The 22,244-nt window shown below is 39.5% G+C and overlaps 1 protein-coding gene across 4 annotated transcripts in view; it reads right to left on the bottom strand.

Moving 5' to 3' along the window:
- Positions 1–985: 985 nt before the first annotated feature.
- Positions 986–22,244, bottom strand: part of gabbr2 (gamma-aminobutyric acid (GABA) B receptor, 2) — a 198,783-nt gene continuing 177,524 nt past the window's right edge. The window contains exons 15-21 of one of the 4 annotated variants that reach the window (XM_028598347.1): positions 17,515–17,625; positions 15,752–15,976; positions 15,342–15,524; positions 14,379–14,508; positions 9,880–9,997; positions 4,541–4,702; positions 986–4,011 (exon numbers count right to left, since the gene is read on the bottom strand). In XM_028598347.1, the coding sequence (XP_028454148.1) occupies positions 3,867–4,011; positions 4,541–4,702; positions 9,880–9,997; positions 14,379–14,508; positions 15,342–15,524; positions 15,752–15,976; positions 17,515–17,625 (1,074 nt within the window). In that variant the 3' untranslated portion in view covers positions 986–3,866. Of the gene's footprint in view, positions 4,012–4,540; positions 4,703–9,050; positions 9,219–9,879; positions 9,998–14,378; positions 14,509–15,341; positions 15,525–15,751; positions 15,977–17,514; positions 17,626–22,244 lie in introns of those variants that run through there. The other 3 variants (XM_028598348.1, XM_028598349.1, XM_028598350.1) reach the window with 3 other exon arrangements.

The following is a 22,244-nucleotide window of genomic DNA, read 5'->3' as shown; positions in this document are numbered from 1 at the left end:
ACAGAGCTCTGTAATGCCACTTAAGTGTGTGTGTGTGTGTGTGTGTGTGTGTGTGTGTGTGTGTGTGTGTGTGTGTGTGTTGTATCTTACCTCAAGGCAAGCCATACTACACACATGAAAGTAATTATTTCTGTGTCCAGTAGGTAAACAGTGGATGTATGTCTTTAAATGTCTTCATAACAAGATTGACATTCATACTAACAAATTCTAACCAACAGTAAACATGATTTTGTTCTTTTTCTGTCTGTCAGTAGTTGTACTCATCAGAACAGACATTTTAAAATGTCACTGAAGGAAAAACACAGGTGTAAATCACAAAAATGAATAATGACTTAACTCCATTTAGCTGCTTCAGTTTTAGGATCCTGCTATTGTACATGCTGGCTCACTGTCATACTGCCATAACTTACTGGGAAACGAAAAAGAAAAAAAGAACAGAGCCATTATTACTGTTATTAGTAACACTTGTACTTTTCCTACTATGGCAAGTCTGTTAAAAAGGCCTATTGCAAAACAGTTTGGAAAAGGGCAGGCACTTTCATAAATACCTGGCCAGGTGATTGGATTAACCATCTGTCTATTACGTCATTGTTGTTTTGACGAACACATGAAGGCGTCTCACACACACACCTAAACCACGCCCGTAGCAGCCAGCAGCTCCTCACTGGACACAGATTGGTTCGGTCACTGCTATTCAGACAAAAAAACACATTACTTTAACCTGACAAGATGGATTGATTTGATTCCGCGATTCTCCCATGATCTTGTGATATCGTAAAACTCCAGGTGCCGTGCAAGGTAAACTAGATGCTACTAAAGAGAGACATTTCGCTAATCAGCAAAATGTCACTCTTTAGTAGCATCTTTAGCAACTTTAAAAGCGCAGATTGGGGACTGATTTCTTCATTGATTGACTGCCTTTAAATCAACATGATGTATGCAAACATACTGGAGAACGACAGGAATGATTCTAATACATCAAAGATTATTTTCAGTCTCACTTTATTTAATGATGATGATGTGAAAAGTAAAGGCTGTCCATAACATTCAGACAATAAAAGAAGAATGTTATTCAAATCCCCCCATAACAACTAATGGCTCCAAAAATGTTCAGGTGTTCCAAGTGTGATACTTATTTTATACAACTTTTTCATATCTATACCTCATCTGTACATAACATAGTTACAGATACTTTAAATAAAAAAAAAAAGAATTCCAAGTATCCTTGTGGCGTAGTCGTGAAATCTTTCCTATGTAAAAATGAGAATGTACGTAAGGATCTTTTACATATATATATATATATATATATAGTGTTCTCCATTCTTTTTGTAATAAGAAAACAAGTTATTGCCCCTCTTGAACATGTTGCATTTAACGTAGGTTTTTGTTTTCCGTTAATAAACTCTTAATTGAACTTAACTTCATGTGATACCACATATCATACTGACAAAACAGTAACAGTATGGACCTGTGTGTTTTTCCACTAAATATATACGTCATATTGTTATATTTTTGGACATGTACGTTCCGTGTTCTCCAGAAACCCTGATGACACATACAAAGATATAATTATATACGTATATGTCACTTTGATCTGCAAACTGAAAAGGTAAAAAGACCTGTGGCAAATACAAACCATCGACGTGACTTTATTTATTACAGGAAATTATGAGCCCTTGACCTACCACAATTTGCATTTTAACAATTTTTTCATCCATGTTGAAAAAAAACCTGAAATGAATCTTAATATAAGAAAAAGAAATCAGGGCACATTAAAAATAAAAGCTGATGATCTGCATTTGGCATTTTAGATGGACAAAAAAAAAAAAAAAAAAAAAATTTTGTAATTTGGGAAATGCCAGGAGTGGGTTATTAGGATTGATCGTTTGCTACTACTTTCACTTTATTGCCCTCAGTGAATAACTGCTAAACCAGTAGCATTCTCAATGTGATGTTGAGTTTGTCCACTGAGAATCTTGGCATTGACATGTGTGAGCTGATCAACAGGTTAAAAGAACGTCAAATCCAATTGTAGGTGAGAGGATGAAACAACAGAGTGGATTTGTCACAACAGCTGCAAAAACAGAGGTAACTGTGAAGTATACATTTCATTTCATGCCGTCTTGAGAAAGCCAAATACCAAGTATTCCATACATGGACACCATCATTGGGGTATCAGCAAATTGTACACAATCACATATAATGTATTATATAAAATGTGCAGTTGGTTTCTCTTCTCCTGAAGGAAGAATGAACCCTCTGGCAATGTCTCTCACTCACATGATTCTCTGGTTGGCAAAGGTGCGGGAGAAGCCGTGACTCCTTGGAGGTTGTGTGCTCGGGTTTCCCTGCTCCTGTGCTCAGCAGGGGCTGGAAGGGGAGGAGCTCTCACGGGAAGTCACCCTGATATGTCCAATAGCAGGTGGATCTCTGCTAGCTTGTCTCCAACTCTCAAACTCTGTATCCATTGACTGGCCTTTCAACTAAAGACAGTGTTTATGATCAGACATCAGCTTGCAGAGCAAATCTACTCCAGCTGAAGGGGAGCTTTCACCAAGTTCTCCAAAACTGTCCCATGCATTGAGGCATTCAATTTAAATAAATCTATGACACGTAGTTCAATTTACAGATGTGTGGCCAATGTTGTAGTTTGCTGGATCAGCGCCAATTTCACCTTATTTATGTACTGTGGGTCCTGCAGGCTACAATATAAGACAACAGGCACAGCGTTCAACAAACGCCTTAGAAACTAAAAACCAAGACACCAATGGTGAAACATATGCTAAGAACAAACCTTCTCACACTCCATAAAAAGTCTTTTTTTTTTGTCCGGAGTCCCTGTTTGCTTTTCTCCTGCATGAGGACAGTTTCAAAAAAAGAAAAAAAAAGGACGACACTGAGTTGATGGCCGTTTTGCTCAGTGCAGCCTTCTTGGGCCGAGTTCAACAGCACTGAATTACATTTCCATAGCAACTGAGGTATGTTCACTGTTGCTAAGTGTGGAGTGATTTTTCTTGACACTCAATATGACAGAAAGCCCTGTGTCTGTGCTTTATGCTCTATCACTGTGACCAGCAGTAGTGTCATCACGTTGTGGAACTGAAAGCTACAGCTGGTTGGGGCTTATTACACCAGGCTCCCGTGTCTCCATTGTCTTTACTACCTCTTGTGGAAATTCAGGTCAACCGTTTAATCCAAACTAGCTGTGGAACTAGTAGACCTACATCCTTTCCAGCATCACCTCTTCATGTTATTTCTTCCAAAGAAGTCATTGTGCCCTTTTGCCATTGACATGAACCCGATCGCCCGTGTCTGTGCTGGTTAGCTGTGAGGGCTAGAACAGATGGACAGCTTAACAGTCTGTGGAGACCACTCTGTGGAGATCGATATGACCAGGCCGTCACTAATGCCATGTCTGAAAAGCACCTAATTTCATAAGGTGCTCTCTTGTGTTTTAAGTGTACATCTGAATGTGTGCATTTCTTGGCATATAACACACATAAATAACAACTGTGGAACACTCTTGTAGTGCCTTTTAGCTCTATTTTTTATAACGTATGCAGCCTTGGAGACCTGATAAAAGGCATAGCATCAATATTCTGTATAACATGCTTTCTGAGGACATATCAAGCAAGTTGTAAATTATGAAAGGCCTATGCAAAGTCTAATGTGAAATCTCTGATAAGATCCAAAGGTGCAAATTTAGCAGTGGAAAAGCAAGTGGAAAAAAGAGCCATGTGTGTCTTTCTCCAGGTTAGCCAATTCCGCTATCTTTCATACATATTTCTAATTCTTTGTAGGGTGCCATGTCACGATTTCCTGCCTCTGTTACAAGCTCTACACTTAGAAACCCTTTAATTGTCCATTCACAGAATATACAAAGCGTACAGTACATCAAAGTCAGAAATTATGATATTTACATGTCTCCACAAGAATGGGAAGTAACGGGGAGTAAAGTGGAAGATTTCCTTTGTTGGGTCTTGTAAATTCCACGTTTCCGGTAGCCAGTCACTGAAGCAGTGAAATACTCAAGTTAGATGACAAGCTCACACATAGCCGCGAGCACATACATACAACAGATAAGGAACAGGAGCACAATCGCCTCTGAAGCAGATAAGGCTACACGTCAGGTCAGGGCTTGTCCACCGCTGCTCTGCTATTGGGGTGTCAGTGTGTGTGCATGTGTGTGTATTAATGTTAGTTTGTTCGACTGTGTATATGCCTAGGCAAGGGGAGCAGATGAACAAGGGGACATTGCTGTGAATCATGGGAGTTTGTAAGGGGTCATCCAGTGCCCACTCTCTCTCCTCTCACCCCTTCCTGACTGAGGGCTTCTGTTCTCAAGAGAGGCCGGGGTGAAAAGGTACAAAGAGTGAAACTCGCCCTCCCCCTCCCCCCTCCCTCTCTTCTTCCCTGGTCCTCCTTGTTCCGAGACAAACTACGCACATACGCTGATGATATCAGTCTATTTGTTGTAGAAAAAAAGAACCATAAATGTCTCCTCTGAAAAAAGCCAGGTGGGGGAGTGACTGAAACTCACAGGCCAGAGACCATTACCCGGTAGGAAGGGGGCATGTGTCTGTGCCGTGGGCTGGAACCAGGGCTGCCGTTGGGGCTGGTGCAGCTGGCATCAACCCCTCCTATGGAAGGTAAGTAGGCATGGTGCAGGATGGGCAGCTGCAAGGACAGTCGACGCTGTATGCTGCAGAAAGTTACAATGAAACAGACAGAGATAGAGAGTAAGTAAGTACATTTACTTAAGTAGTAGTACTTAAGTATAGTTTTGAGGTACTTCACATGCATATTTTAATTTCTTTGTGACTTTTTACTCCACAAATTTCTAAAAGCTGTAGTCACTAGTCACTTTGAATATTAGAATTTAACCAACTCTGCTGCCAATAATTAAAACATTAACTGTGGGTCTGTGACAGGATGGAAACTCTGGTCACCAGCATAAAAGTTGGAAGCGCTACACCCCCATTCACCACCCTGACCTCCACATCCTTACTTTCCGCCCATCTACATAGAGACACAAAACTTGCACCGAACACTTTTAAAGGACAATTCCAGCGCAAAACGAACCTAGGGGTTAATAACAGATGTGTACCCACTCTGTCGTTCTCTGGGACATGTTTTCATGCTAATCAAATGGGTTTGTAGCTTGAAAGAAGCTAGTGTGGACCGCTGATTAGCTTACAATGCTAATATTCAGGGCACAGGGAAAGTAAAAATAAATTGCTATTTTGTCACACTAAAAAGGCAGTTTATTGAACGAAGAGCTGCGGGAGTTCCGTGAAAGGGCTACGAGAGAGAGAGAGCTACCGGTAGTCTATGGAGGAAATATTTATTCATAATTCAAATTGAAAGTCCAAAGAGAAATTGAAAGTCCAAAGGGAAAACAAAGCGAGATCCAATTAAAAATATTATTATTTTTTTAATTTTCCATTTGGCTTTGGCTTTTGAATTTAATATTTGGCTTTTGAATTTCAATTTATCATTGGCTTTTAATTTTCATTTAATATTTGGCTTTTGAATTTCAATTTAACATTGGATTTTAATTTTCATTTGGCTTTTGAATTTCAATTTAACATTGGATTTTAATTTTCATTTAATATTTGGCTTTTGAATTTCAATTTAACATTGGATTTTAATTTTCATTTGGCTTTTGAATTTCAATTTAACATTGGATTTTAATTTTCATTTAATATTTGGCTTTTGAATTTCCATTTAACATTGCCTTTTCATTTGGACTTGACACATGTCAATGTAAATGAGGAGGCGTGGCCCAAAGGCTGGTGGGAGGGTCTGAAACCAAAGGGGTGCAGAGGCACCTTACTGCTGAGGAGCACACTGTTAAGCATCTGTCTGCAGATTCACCACTAGGCTGGGTCTTGTTTCACATGATAGAAAATGATGATGTAGGCTAAACACAAACCACATTTCATGCAACAACCGTGAAGTTTTCATGTAGTTACTATAATTGGGCCCGTGTTAGTGAGGACTAGATTAGGACTGGATTTAAAGCTGATTCTGGTTCCCAACTTCGCCCCAGGTGTGTCTGTTTAAAACACGGCTCAGACAACTTCTCTCTTTTGATGTTATATTTAATTAAGCAACAGTAGAAACATGGGTGTGGGTAGCTCTGCTTACGTGTGTTTGTGTGTGGTCAGATCTCGAGGACGCACACACACAATCTCAACCGGATAGTCATTGTCCGAACTGCGACCTCTCCTTTTTCTTTCTCTCACTTTTTTCTCCGGGTGGCGCGCGCGGTGTGAGGTGCGTGTCCGCGCTATTCTCCAACATGGAGCCTCCTCACAACTATTATAAAAAAGCAATCGATTCTATAATCTAGATCGGGAGTTTGCCGTATTAGCAGCAGCAAACAACTGGAAACTTTTTACAATTTTCATCTGCTATTCCACCACTAAATTCACTATTGAGACTTTTTTATGCGATAAATTAACTGTGTAGAGTTTGAATATGGGCAGTTTTACAAACGTTGATGGCCAACTGCACATTTTCTCCGATGTTGTCAGAAGCTTCCCAGCAAACATTTGGACGTTTAATGACCGTTGAAAAGACGTCTGTCCGAGACGTCCCGTCATGGTTGAAAAATAGTTCCAAAATGAAAGTTGAACCATATTAGCGAGCGGCTAAACAGAATTAGGGCTACCGCTGGCTGATAATACTGGTTAGCTGATTGGATAAACCATCGGTCTATCACCACCTAACCCACCTCAAAACCAACGCTGATTGGCCCGGTCGTTTGGCTAACGGCTCCAAATTTTCTCTGCCTCAAGATGCCAGACTGATCTGCGAGTGCAAAACTGGAGCTTGCAAGATCAGGACGGTCTCACGAGGCTAACAAGACCCAGCCTAGTGGTAAATCTGCAGACAGATGCTTAACAGTGTGCTCCTCAGCAGTAAGCTCCCCCTGCTGCTCATAAGGTGCCTCTGCACCCCTTTGGTTTCAGACCCTCCCACCAGCCTTTGGGCCACGCCTCCTCATTTACATTGACATGTGTCAAGTCCAAATGAAAAGGCAATGTTAAATGGAAATTCAAAAGCCTAATATTAAATGAAAATTAAAATCCAATGTTAAATTGAAATTCAAAAGTCAAATGAAAATTAAAATCCAATGTTAAATTGAAATTCAAAAGCCAAATATTAAATGAAAATTAAAATCCAATGTTAAATTGAAATTCAAAAGCCAAATGAAAATTAAAATCCAATGTTAAATTGAAATTCAAAAGCCAAATGAAAATTAAAATCCAATGTTAAATTGAAATTCAAAAGCCAAATATTAAATGAAAATTAAAATCCAATGTTAAATTGAAATTCAAAAGCCAAATATTAAATGAAAATTAAAAGCCAATGATAAATTGAAATTCAAAAGCCAAATATTAAATTCAAAAGTCAAATTCAAATGGAAAATTTAAAAAATAATAATATTTTTAATTTGATCTCGCTTTGTTTTACCCTTTGGACTTTAAATTTCTCTTTGGACTTTCAATTTGAATTATGAATAAATATTTCCTCCATAGTAGTCAATGCCGCAACACAGCCTCGTACTTCGCGAAACTGGTGGTGTACAGGTACCTGCGGACATTGTGAAGCTATGGCCACCGAACAGGAGTGTCTGTGTCGCATGGAGTGAGACCTGTTGCGTCGCAACACCCAAGAGACACAGTGTTTTGTACAGTGTGAAGATTTCCCCTCTCTGATAAACCGGGCTGTACTTACCTACTAGCTACTACTACCGGTAGCTCTCTCTCTTGTAGCCCTTTCACGGAGCTCCCGCAGCTCTTCGTTCAATAAACTGTCTGTACACTTACAAAGTTCTCAATGCTTCGGTTAACATGTAGGGACCCTCATTTTGCTACCGTTGAAGTTTGGTGATATTTTGAGCCTTTTTAGTGGTACAAAATAGCGATTTATTTTTACTTTCCCTGTGCCCCAAATACTAGCATTGTAAGCTAATCTGAACTACTCAGAGATTTCATCCGATCAACTTCAAATTTGGTCTGTGTCATCTAAAGACCTCAACGATGAAAAGTTATTAAAAGCAAAAGTTTTCGTCCAACGGTGTGGGCATGGCGGCCATTTTGAGCATTTATCGATGAACAAAGAAGTTATTGTAACTTGAGTGTACGTCATCGTATCTGCCCGGAAGTTCTCACGATTGACAAAGGTCCAAGCCTGAGGACATTTACAGGCCAAAATTGACTTTTGGTCATAGCGCCCCCTGCTGGCAACAGGAAATCCGCCTTATATGACAAACATTATCCGATTTACATGAAACTTATGTGTGGTCTACATGTGATACTGAGGCGCCCCCTATACTTTAACCGCGCCCACTTACTCAGGCCACGCCCCCTTTCATAACATTTGAACCGTTTAAGGTAGAGTCTTGTGTGAGGTGTCATTGAACTCAGCAGAGAGTTACTTTTTAATTGATGATGGTTTGACCTGCCCCCTATGCTTTAGCCACACCCCCTTTTATAACTAATGAACTGCATAATGTAGAGTCTTGTGTGAGATATCGCTGAACTCAGCAGTGAGTTCCCTTTTCATTGGTGACGATTTGCGGTGTCCTGTATTCTTTAGCACCCTCATTCCCTTCTTCACTGCTCCTTACTAAACCCCTAATCCACCGTGCCTCTCAGCTTCTGGGATCATCTGACAAAAATAACATTTCATCCTTCCGCCTACTGTGACAGTTTGCAAAACAGTTCACCGAATGCCAGTTATGTAAAAAATTCAGAAGGGGGAATGTAGTCCAAGCTCATTCAGTAATAGTCTAAAATGTCTTAATTAGGTGAACTTTGAAATATTAATGGTCCTCAGGCCCAGTCAGTTATCCTGACCTGTCTACTTGATGGAAACACAATCTTCCTTGCTCAGTTTTTTGGGTGGATCATATATGACACAGACACTACATTTAACAACATGCAACTGGTGTGTGACTTCTGTCAGGATTCGACATGTCACAAAGTGTTACCATTCGTCCTCCTCTACCTTTACTCTGATCATACCTCTTTTCTCACCTCTTTATATTGTCTCTTCTTTCACTTTCTCTCTCGCTGCCTCTTCATCTCTCTTCCCTCCATGTGATCAAACATTTATGCGGCATGGGAATAGCTCCGAGTGTTCCTTTACTTCTGTTCTCCTCCCTGTCTATTTTCAGAGCTGCTTCCAATACGAGCTGTAAATCACTGGTTACATAAGCCTCTGTAAGTCTCTACCTCTTTCTTTCTTTTGTCCTCCTTATCTCGGTTTCTCTTTACTATCTAAACATCCTTTTCTTTAATACAACTTCTCTCTGTAACTGCCCTCTCTTCAGTATTTTACCCCCATTGTCTGCGGTCTCTCCCTTCTCCATCAATGGGGTGTGGGAGGGAGAGCTCTCAATGATGCATGAAGTGTCCCCCCGGTATTGATGAAGTCAACACCCCACAGCTTTGCTTCCTTATAAATAGTAAGTGAATGTAGATCAGTATTGGTCACATGAGTGTTGAAGACTATTTTCTTTTACAAGTTGGTACAACTTATCAATCAGCTGCATGTCTACATATGCTTATTGTACATGCACATGTCTTTGTGTTTATATGTGTTTGACTGTAAGTATATATGCTGCAGTGAGTCCAGCAGAGTGGGAGAACACACATACACTATGTGGTTATATGTTTGCTAATGTGCGTGGGAGAGAAAAGTACAGGACCGGTCCATGCTTTCACAGGGGTCTGTTGCCAAAGCAACCGCCTGCGAGCTGCTGGTGGTTGCGATACGTGTGACGTGTAGTCTGGTGAGAAAGCTGACAAGACAGAGGGGAGAGGGACATAGGGGTAGAAGTGCGGAAGAAATGAAAGAGCTCACTGTTCGGGTGAGTTGATATCCTCCAGGGGACCTCTGTTAATTCTGGAAGGATCCATGGAGCCCCACTGCGCCTGAGGCTTCTGTTCAAGGTGGTTCTTCAGTATTGACTTCTCTCCATCTGCATTGAAAACACATGTAGGCATTATAAAAAAAATATGATAGGCTGTGTCAAAAAGGCTGCTCAGGTCCTGTAATTCTCGTAAGTCGCACGTGCCCGGCACCTGAGACATGACTTGACATGATTTTTTTAGGATTATTTTTAAGAGGTGTGGAAGTCATGAGCATGGATGGTGCTTCTTGTTTTTATGCTCTTACATTGATCTTTGATGACGCCATGCAAAAAGCAATACAAATCTGCCAATATGCACCTACCAAATGAATGAATTTCCTGGTTTGAGATGGTTTATATCAATGCAGATGTGTTTACACTTCTGCATACAGAACATTCACACCACAAAGGTAAAGTCACTCCTACTAACCATACCAAGGCAAAATGGCCCCTGCCAAAACAAAACTTGCCTTAACAAAACAGCCCAAATGTGACACATTTGTCTTTGTCATAATAGTAATTAACAATGTCAACCGTGTCTACCAACGGACTTTAAACCAGTCAGTTTCCTTATTGCATAATCCAATCACATCACATATGCATCACATAAAATGGTTGTTATTTAAAGCACAGGTTCAAAAAGAAAGAATCCATATCAAGAGAGGAAGGTGGAGGGGACAAAGAAAAGCCTTCCCAACATGATTTGTGCATGCTCCAGATGTTGCAGGGGCAAAAACATTAAGAATTGTAGTAAACAACATTATGAGTTTTTTAAAATTGCACCTGGAGAGTAATGGTGTTATCTTTTTCCACCTAACAGTTTTCTCTCCAGTTGTCCCAGATTTCCCAGCACTTGCTGACCTGATTCACTGATCAGCACTCCATGCCCCGATTGGACATCTGAGCTTGCTGAACTATTTTCGAGCAGACTAGTTCTCTTTGCATTTTGATAAAAAGCCTAACCTAGTAGCTCTCAGAGTTGTGTTAAAAGCATAGACACAGATATTTATACACTTCATAATAGATTCAGAATATGTGCCATAAAGAAGGTATTAGGTTGATGAATTTTCTTTTCAAATATCAATAGACACCAGGGCCAGCCAAATAATTTTACTCTACAATAAGACTTAGACTAGAAGGTTTGAATGTGCAAATATGTGGAACAAGAATAAATTATGTAAATCATAGTTCATCATAGTTCCACAGTTATTGAGTGTAGACATTAAAACAGTACAAAAAGTGTAATATTTTACTTAAATTAAATGACGATGAGAGAGAGAGAGAGAGAGAGACAGACAGACAGACAGACAGACAGACAGACAGACAGACAGAGAGAGAGAGAGAGAGAGAGAGAGAGAGAGAGAGAGAGAGAGAGAAGGGGGGGTGTTACTTCTCAGTGAGTGTAATCACTGTTGACATGGCGTTCTACTCTTGTAACAGCAAGTCATTCACGGCCCCCAATACATTTAGACCAGCTTTCTTATGAATACTGATGACTGCAGTTAGAAGCTGGTGATGATGATGACTGTCAAGCACAAGCAGATTGAGGCTGGGAAAAGTTCATATGCTGGCGATCTTTAAAAGAGGCTTAATGACCTGTGGTTTTAATGTGTGTCAGATTGACGTTTGTGAGGAGCACCTAATGTGCTGTCTCTCTTTGAACTGTCTTTTTCCTTCTCACCTCGAAAGACCATTATTGTGAACACTTCAACAACCTGAACTCTAATAAATGTCTCTGTGATTAAAAAAAAAGTAACAGCATGATCAGTCTATCACTAAATATTAGATTCTTGTTTTGAGAGAGCTATTGAGGCTCTACCGAGTTTTAATTCTGTCTGTAAAACATGACTTGATGACAGGACCAGGAATACGACTATATAATGAATAAGCCAGCCCATCTGATCCCTATGCCCCAAGCAGAAACTGGATTATTTAACAATATTCACTCATTAAAAGGATCATTTCTCTACCAGCATCAGCATGTTTTTGTTTTCTGCTGAGGGAAATATGAAAATTAGCAGTTGATGGATGCCTAACCCTTTCAGAGAAGTGAAGTTTATTTAGGAAGTGTTTCTGTATTTTTCTTAATTGTTCCCCAATAAAAAATGAACTATTCCCCATGCGCTCCGGTCCTTGTTGCTGCTAACTTCAACTGGTGGGAAAGGTGAAAGGAAAGCATTTGTTCCTTTTCCCAACACAGGTTTGTAAATGTGACTGTATTTAGAAATCTAAATCTGAATGTATAGAATACATACAGTACAGGCCAAAAGTTTGGACACACCTTCTCATTCAATGCGTTTTCTTTTTATTTTCATGACTATTTACATAGTAGATTCACACTGAAGGCATGAAAACTATGAATGAACACATATGGAATTATGTACTTAACAAAAAAGTGTGAAATAACTGAAAACATGTCTTATATTTTAGATTCTTCAAAGTAGCCACCCTTTGCTTTTTTATTAATAAGGGAAAAACTTCCTCTAAATAACCCTGACAAAGCACACCTGTGAAGTGAAAACCATTTCAGGTGACTACCTCATGAAGCTCATTGAGAGAACACCAAGGGTTTGCAGAGTTATCAAAAAAAGCAAAGGGTGGCTACTTTCAGGAATCTAAAATATAAAGACATGTTTTCAGTTATTTCCCACTTTTTTGTTAAGTACATAATTCCATATGTGTTCATTCATAGTTTTGATGCCTTCAGTGAGAATCTACAATGTAAATAGTCATGAAAATAAAGAAACACATTGAATGAGAAGGTGTGTCCAAACTATTGGCCTTTACTGTATATAGATTGTTGGTCACATTATTTTTTCTTTTTCGATAAACATCTCTCTGTAAATGAATATTCATACAAAAACAGTGTCTGGCTATATTTATCTCCGTTCTCTCTTAAAAACCTAACCAAGACGGCGCAAACAAAGCTTCAGTCTAAAATAGATTTATTTTTACAATCCCACACAATTTGAATTTTAGTTCACTAAAGAGAGCCTGATATCAGCCGCCAGCTGCTGCCAGTACTTTAGAGAGATTACTCTCAACAAATGAAAAATGTGAGAATGTTTTTGCTCAAATTATGCAAGCTAATTATGTTCAGGTAATATGACACAAATGTTTCTTTCAATGATTCGGAAATATAATCCATAAAAAAAAAAAAAAAATGCATCCAGTGCACTGAGCCAATGCAGGTACTTGTAACATCTTAAATTCAATAAATAAATCTCATGGCTAGCTGAGAGTATTTTGGTTTGGGTTATTTAAAGGATAAATATAATACGATCAAAAAAATCTCACAGATGGTAGCTCATTTACTAATTATCTACTAATCAAAATAATCTTGGCACTGACTGCTAGCTCTCTGTGTTCCATAAAAAGACAACAATGAGCTGCTGCTCCATCAACCAATTGTGTGTGCGACAACACAGACACATTGTTATTTTAAAAATCTATCCTTGTAAGAATACCTAACAAGGCTATAACAGGATGTGTGTCTGTTGTGTATTTGTGTGTGCACATGCAAAAGATGAGAGGCAGAGAAGAAAGAGAAACAGAAGGAAGCAGAGGAGGACAAACTAAGAAACAAAGAAGAAGAAGCATTAGGCACGTTGCTTTGTGAATGTACGGATTATTGTTGTCATCATCATTGCGTAACTATGAACTTTTACAGATGAGGAACTTCGCAAACAATTCCAACGCGCTCTGCTGCCAATTCACAGAACGAGCGCAGCTGTTTCACTCTTTTACCTTCCCAAACTCAGACAGATCCATTAGACACCCCTGAGAGCAGCTTTGTGTTGGCGTGTGCATCAGACGTGCTGAAACTGGCTGCTGTACATCACCATCACCCTACGTCATGTTTAAAAGGTGCCTAACGCAAAGCTGTGCAGCTGGGGTGTAACGATTCACTGATTCAAGTTGAGGACCGCGGCTTCATAATGTCTAAGATTCAGCTGCATCAATTCACACAGCCTGTATCGGGCATACGTCGGGAGGCTCAACGACACAGGCTCTCTCCACTGGAAAAGACAGCTATGACATATATCTTTATATATGAGCATTTGATAGTTTACTACTTGTGTTTCCATATGCTTGTCTCACCCAATCATGGTTTACTTTAACTGCCTCCTCCTCACTTTTTAAATACTCTTTCTACTGTTTATTCAAGTACATTGTTCAACAGAAAGCAAACAACATCCCACACACCAAATACTTAGATGCAAAATCAAGTGTGGACCCACTTTGGGCTTAATAATAAAAGGTGGGAGAGTTGATAAGTGTGACTACATGCGTGTGTAAAACTTTCTAGTAGTGGAGTATGCAGGTAGTGTAGCTAAGTTCATGTACTGTATAAAATGTACCGACTGTAATGGAAAGCACAAACGCTTTTTTTTTTTAGATAGATAGTATGACAAAAGGCTAAATGGAAGCATGACAGCTAATTTCTCACCTTTGCCGTCTGTGAAGTTGCGTATGCTGAGAATGTTGTTGGCATCCGGGTAATGGTTCTGTTTGATGTAGGGAGTTTTCTCTGGGGTGTCCTGCAGCTGCATGGTCACTTCTTCCAGCTCCTTGTCCAGCTTTTTAAACAGAAAAACAAAAGAACCCATACATTTATGGTTGTTGTTTTTTTGTTGATTTTTAAAGTGGTTTAAATAGATGATAAAGTAGAGTAAGTACATTATGAACCAAAAACTGAAATGTCTTTAATTACATAACATCACATACAATCTAGCTCAAGTAGGCTACATGGCTATCAGCCAATCAGTCTGATCTATGGATAACAAAACACTTCTTTACATTTCGAAACACAGTGAAGAAGGGAAACGACTGCTGATTGCCAGAGACATAATAACTTTTCTTGTCCTCTAAGAGTGTCTGAGTAGCTCCTCATTTGCCACAATCATGAACAAAAACAATGACAACAGCAGTTATACAACATGAGAGATCTGGTAAAAAGCCAAGGTGATTGCCAGGGGATATTTTTTTCAAATGTCACTCAATGTCAGTAAAAGAACATTTTTACGAAATGGATAAAAGAAAAGGTACAGTGTAGCCTGCTCAGTGACAACACAATCTCTTGAAGAGATCAGAGTTACTTTTAACAAGTTACGATCATTTTATTAAGAATAAATGAAATTACATATGATAAAATAGAATAAACTGCCTACAGGAGAGATATTTTTTTTTTCTTTTAAAGTTCAGTGAACTTAAAACAATTTGCTTTTTTTTTTTCTTCTCTTGTAGAACTTTTGCTCTATTACGGTTTCTTCAATCACGCTTAAAAGCCTCTCCTTATCCCACTATTGCATTAAAAACCCTGCCACCCGCTGCACCGTCGTCCTGTCTTGTAAAATAATGGTGAAGATGCACGGCAAAAAAAGCAGTACAACACGAATTCATCGGCTCAGACCTCCGTTATCCTCATGCGGAGACGGTGGTTATCAGTTTGAAGCCCATCCAGTCGCGAAGTGTTAGCCTGATTGACACTGGTGACTGAGGTGGAGGTCTTGGAGTCTTCCTTCTTCTGGTTCTGGGTGAACTTTAACCTCCGGTTCTGGGTGGCTGCGTCTGGGTTGGTTCTCATGGTGATGAACTGGGAGAGGGGTTATGGGTATTAATCACAGCTGCACTCTAGGATACAATTACATGGGCAAAAAAAGCTACACATAACTGTTTACGCTGCGTTTTTAGGATGTGGGACATAATGAAGTGTGGGGTGTGAATGTGGTAATAATTAAGCACTCTAGTTTTTGGCAATACAGAGTAATCCACCTGTGCCCGTGCATACACACTCCTCGTTTACAAAAGAAAAAAACTGACCTTGGGAACGAAGACCAGACAGAGTGTGATGGTGCTGCAAAAGATGATCACCAGTGCCACAATGCAGAACTGGACATTGGGCTGGTCTCTTGTCAGAAAAGACACTGCAGCACCGATGATGCACATGATGCCCACGTTGTAAACACTCATCCCGATGTATTTGCTGTCATTGAGAGCAGGGATGCTCACGTTCCTGGTCTCCCATGCCAAGAAACAGCCAAACAACTGTCAGGGAAAAGTAAAAATATGTTTTTTTAATAAAAGTTATTTAATAAAAGGTTACACCGACATTTCAGAACAACTTTTTTTGGTTATAGAAAGTCTGAACTGGTTTCTCTAGGGCAATGCATACACAGTAAGTTAACAGTATTGGTCATCCTCACTATTTGAAACTATGCAGTTTTCTTTCATTTTGCTTTTGCTAGTCTAAACATCAGTTTTTTTTTCAGAATAAAGCAGGACTTGTTCAATCATCAAAAATGGAGTGCAGGTTGTAAATAAACTAAATCTTATTTGAATTAGCTACAAGAAACACTTTAATGCTTTCATGCTTGTAAAATGTTTACATAGAGTGAAGTTAGAGAGTTTGTTCAGTGGAACATTAAAGTTGCAGCAGCAGCAGCCTGTTGAATAATTCACTGTGTGGTGTGTAAAGTTGTCTCCCTGCTTATCCTAAAGTCTAAATGAGTTAGTGGAATGACAAGCAGCTGATTTACAGGAGCAATCATCAATGATTAGTAGATCTCAGGTGTGTGAGCGTGTGTTCGCAAATGTCAAGTGATGGTGATATGCACGTGTGTATTCGTATGTGAGCCTGTGTGTGTGTGTGTGTGTGTGTATGTGTGTGTGTGTTCATAGGGACAACTCAAGCCTTACAGTAATGCTTCTCTTTGCTTTGCTGTCTCTCTCTATGCTGCATATGTGGACTCCTGTCAATCACTTGATAAAAACTTTTCCTACCACTCCACTTCTTTGTTGCGGTCTTATTTTTTATACCAAAGCCCCTTCCACTTGTTACCCTACAATTTTCTCGGTCCTTCCATCTCTTTGTCTTCAACATTTTCAGTAGAGTTTTTTACTCCGAATCCTCTGCATTCTCTCAATCTTCTTAAGATGATTTACTGCTCTGTCTCACCTTCCATAAATGTAGTGAGGTTTGCATAATTTACAGTTGATCCTGCTTTACGGAGGTTAAAAAAAAAATACTGTGTGGTGGGGACATAAAACATTTTAATGCATGTTACAGTTTGTTTAGAGCCCTGTGTATCAGATACATCAGGTATAGCCCATAATGATCCTTGACTAAATGACTAATGATATCACCACAACTTAAAAGAATAGTTTGACATTTTGGGAAATACGCTTACTCATTCACTTTCTTGCCAAGAGTTAGATGAGAAGATTCGTTTTACAGGAAGAGGAAAGAGAGGGATTTGATATGAAAATACTATTTATTTTTTTATTTTTTTTTACACATATTTAGCATGTAATGGGAGATAAATGAAAAATGTACACAGGACATGGGATTACAACTTGGAAATGTAGGTTTCATTTCACTGTGTCTTTAAAAGTAGATACTCAAGTTTCAATATTGGCACACATTACAGAAATAGCATTATAGAAATGGCAGCAAGTCTCTATGCACATTTATTAACAGACAGCAGATACCCTTTTACAGTACATTCATAGTGTAGGTGTGCATTTATGTGTGTCCGGATTGTGAGTACATGATGAAATGTTGTGTTGTAACCCTCTCCTCTCACCATTAGCAGTCCCTTGTAGGCATAAACGATGCCCAGCCAAATGGTCATGTGGGTGTTCTCACAGTGCTCCAAGAAGGGACGGATGGCTATGTCTCTGCCTTGGGGGTCCGCCTGTTGACAACACAAACACATAGACAGGGAGATCATATAATACAACCCTCCAAAAAGTACATTGTGTTTCGGAAAAACAAATTACACAGCACAAATTATTTGAAGCAATTGCCAAGTGGACAGTAACAGCAAAACAGGCAGCATTTCCTTGAGGTACAATACAACCAACAGAGTAGACCAGTAAAAGGAAGAAATACTCAGTATGCAAAGGTTTCCACATTGGTTTGCTCTTTGCACGTGTTCTAATATCACAATCAGGGACAAAGGTACACTGACTGCCCGCTGCTGGTCAGAATGAAGGGTGTCAGTGATCAAACATCCAGGTGTGTAATCAAACTGTGTCCCATCCTGGCCACTGGGCTTCTCCGAAGTCGGCTAAAGTTTAATTAATCCTTGCTCAGGACACTAATGGGCATGACTAATGAAGCTTATTCATTAATGTAATTTACACCTTCTTCTTTCATTCTTGTTTCTCACTCAGTCTTTGTCACGCTATCTCTCCATCCCCCCCGTCTCTCTATTCCTTTACCTTTCCTGTAATTTCCACTTGTCTTGCACATCAGATGATGACACATGTGACTTACGGGCGAAATGAACACCCGAGGTGGATATTAATACGCCTAAACACGTCACCTCTCCTCTCGCTCTCTTTCTCACTCTCTGTTAGGCAGAGCTTTAAAAAGCCTTTAATAAGAGCATTAGTTTGCCCTGCATGGATTCATCTGAGGCCACACCAATACATCAACTCTGAGACACCTGGGGCAAGGCTGGGCATAATGCCATGCTGTGTGCGTGTGCGTGCGTGCGTGTCTCTTCAGGCTTATTTACAGTAAGACATGTCTAATGGCTCAGCAGATGGTACTTGTGTGTTCAGGCATCTACAGTACAGTGTTTGATTTGCAGAAATTCAGTACATAAGCAAAGTCCTTTAAGGCAGAAAGCAAGATGAAGAGAGATGAAGAAAGGTAGTATACTGAAATGCTTTGTTTCGGTCCTCACACATACCACACTGAGTGTGTACTTTGTTTAATGTGTCTCATTCGAATGCCCTCATCATTAATAAATACACACCTACACACTCCTCTAGGGGCTGCAAAATCCACTTCCACTAGACATTTTGTCCCCCATATTCTCCATTCTGCTCCCATTAATGGAAATTGCAGCTATTCATGTTTTCCTCTATGACCTTGATGGATTTAAATTAGTGGTTCTCTATAGAATGATCACTTAAAATGGGAATTGGTGCTTAAAAAGCTGCACTGATTCACCCAACAGAGATGAACATAAATGGGCCCATACCATATCATTTCTGGATTTCCTTGAAGTGTTATATTATACTACAGTTTTCGAGCTTTAAATCCCATGCCTCTGCCTTGGAAATACAAATTTCACACTTTGTGCCTCATTCTGCTTGCACTTGCTGTCTTTCATTTCAAACATTCAATCTCGCAAAGGATTACGTATGCAGTTGCACATCACACGCCATTTGCTAAAAAGACACTGCAACCATGTAGCATGCGGAACCTCCTATAACACAGATGTAGAGTCAACTTCTCCACCATCTGCTGAAGATCTTCACAACCTCTGTCTCAAAACAGATAAACATTAAAGAGCAAGGACTGCTTCAATGGCAGAGATTTCACACACTTTGACAAAGCACTCTTGTAACCCTCTTGGAGTTCCCGTGGTAACTGTGTGGCTCATGTCACTCATATCTGTGAATATTGAGGTAGAAACAGAAAATGGGGCAAGCGATGACGCACAGACAGGCTTTCTTTTTTTATAAGGACCACATTTAACTGACACAGTACAGAAAAGGGATCCTGAGACTCATGCATGGCATTTTTATCGTACAGCTACAAGTAACTCCTTCATGAAAAAAATATTGTATTACCTATTTTCAAACTGAGAAAGGGACTGAGCAAGAGAAAAATTGTGAATTATGCATAAGATGCTCTGGTACAGCCAAGTCACTGGGCTATAGTCAGTGGCACAAATCATCTATGGTTACAGGAAGAGATACAGTTTTATATGTAAACTATAAAGACAATCATTCTGCAAGCTGCTGGCCACTTTGGACTGTAGCAGCTGTGGTGTAGCATGGAAGATGAAGCTCTACAAAGATAGCCCCTTACTCTCTTTGTCTTCCATACGGTACATTTATGGAAGAAAATACTTTTTAAATATGGAAAATCTAACATTGCTGACTTGATAAGTCTGTTAAAAGGATGGCTTTTTTCAAACTAGGTCGGACATAGTAGCATTTCTGTTGCACTGAATAGAATGCCTTCTGAATAGAATGCCTTCACATTAATGTAAAGGCTAGCATCAAAAGGTTATGTGTTAATATATGTTGCATGCACTGTGACATTAAATGCATGTTATGCTCAATTTATTAAGAGAACCGTAATATATCTCACTCCATCTAAATCTCACTTACTGAAGGCTTTTCTGGTGACTGTGAAGGCATCATTTCCTTTAATTTGTCACCCTTCTGTATATTGGTGCTGCACTTACTCAGTGCAATGACTTGAAGGAACAGGACGACTTCACTGCATCATCTGCATCTTCGTCATTTATGTATATTTATGCTTTTGGTTGAGCAATCCGTTATTCAAACAACAATGCTCCGGGAAGTCACACTTGTAGCATATAATTTTGTTCATTCAATATGAGAGACACATTCTGCATCAGTGCTCTTTGCATAGTCGCAGCTCCGAGCAAACTTGTGTCTCTAACAACAAAATGATAAGACAAAATAAGATATAATGCTTATTAGGCTCGGGTCTCTATCGCAGCAGAGCAGACAGGCGCCTTCGCCTTTTGGAAGGAAGCTGTCTGGGGAGTTGCCAGGCAACAGGGCTGTAGGCGGCAGGCGGCCCCAAAGCGGTAGCGATGGCGGTAAAAATGGTGGTTCGCTGTCATTTTTCACAGCATTAGCCATCTAACGGGATCACTCTGGGAGGGCACAGCACTGGCAGATTGTCTTTGGAGAGATGGAGCTAGATGAGGCGATGTGAGGGAGTGATGGAAGGAAGAGGTAGAAAGAAATGGAAGGTGGAATGGAGAGAAGACAGGAGCAAGAAGTATGGATGGAAAAATGGAAGTTGAAATTATTGGAATAATAAAGAGATAGCAGGATAGATGGAAGGAAGGTTCAAATGATGGCATGGAGAGGTAAGAGAAAGAGATGCTGTCAATCCTGTTTTCTCAAAGAGATGAGTGAAGGAAAGAAGAAATTCTCTAAAAAAAAAAAGAGATAACTAGAGAGCAAGAGGGGAGGGCGAGTGAATACATCAGGAAGAGCTCAAGAAAGGTGGAGAGATGGAGGTAAAGATTAGGGACAAACTGACTGTAAATTCCAACTGTCCGGCTATGAGATCAATATGGATGTTCATAGAAACTAGAGCCCGACAAATAAAGGATTTTTAAGGCCGATATCGATACAAATATTTGGTGATTTTAAAATGCGATATTCTAGGAAAAAAAATATCCAGAAATGCGTAACAAAACATGAACAGATTTCCCCAACATTAGTTATTTATGAGTCCTCACTAAAATAATGATAATGCAGTTTAAAAATAAACTTGTTTGTTTTATTGTCACAACAGAACAGAGGAACATCAGAATATATTAAAGTTCTGATAAATAAAATGTATAAAAATACAAACATATAGATAGATATGAAAAGCAAGATATGAAACTTAAAGGGTTAAACATGAGTGTTGCCAACAGGGACGATGTAGGATGCCCTCTGGTAGACAAACTATGCAACGCCAACACGCATAACACAGTTGAAGGGTGTTTTGTCTGTTTTTATTTTGTTTTTAAATATTCATTTATCGGCCATTATAAATGCCGATACCGATAGTTTGGAAAATGCCTAATATCGGCCGATAAAATCGGCCCGCCAATATATCGGTCGGGCTCTAATAGAAACATACTCCATAGTTCACAAAGATAGGGAAAGACAACATGTTATTTTTTCTTCCTCATTCCTCTTCTTGTTTTAGCCCATTTACTACACTTGATTCATGCAAAAAAAATCTCCCAGCTTGTTACATTAATGCACCGGTGGAAAGCCATGACGTCTAAGACTTGAAAGTTGGCTCCTGAATAATCAAGTTTATGAATGTGATGCTGTTCAGCAATTTTACTGGTAAGTCTCTAGTTACCATGCAATGATGATGTACTTTTGTTCAAAAATAAAACTGGTGATTTTCATACTGTGCTGAATTAATTAGAAACCATGGGCTGCCTGGAACACATTCATAAACCTAAAATGTATGATGTGTTTTGGAAAATTACTGCTATAAGATTTGTGGTAAACTAACTAAACCCTTATTGAATACTAGTATTCTCCTTCCACGTGCCATTTAAAAGCCAAAATGAAAAATAAATAAATAAAGACAGACGATCAAAGAATCCTGCATTCCTGTTTTCCCCCAGACTCTACAATCACAGTTGCTGGGTCTTTTTTCTGCATATGGATCTCACTCTTACTACATGTAGGCGTCTGGCCTGGTGGAGAGCAGGGAGATATAGAGCAACAAGTGAGGGAGGAAATGGAGAGTTCAGTCATTGTCACCGGCAGCTACTTTACACAGAGGTGTGCGTGT

The sequence above is a fragment of the Perca flavescens genome, chromosome 14 (assembly GCF_004354835.1).
Source record: "Perca flavescens isolate YP-PL-M2 chromosome 14, PFLA_1.0, whole genome shotgun sequence".
Classification (NCBI taxonomy): Eukaryota; Metazoa; Chordata; class Actinopteri; order Perciformes; family Percidae; genus Perca; species Perca flavescens.
The sequence above is the reverse complement of the archived record's forward strand: the minus strand, read 5'-3'. Positions and strand labels throughout refer to the sequence as shown.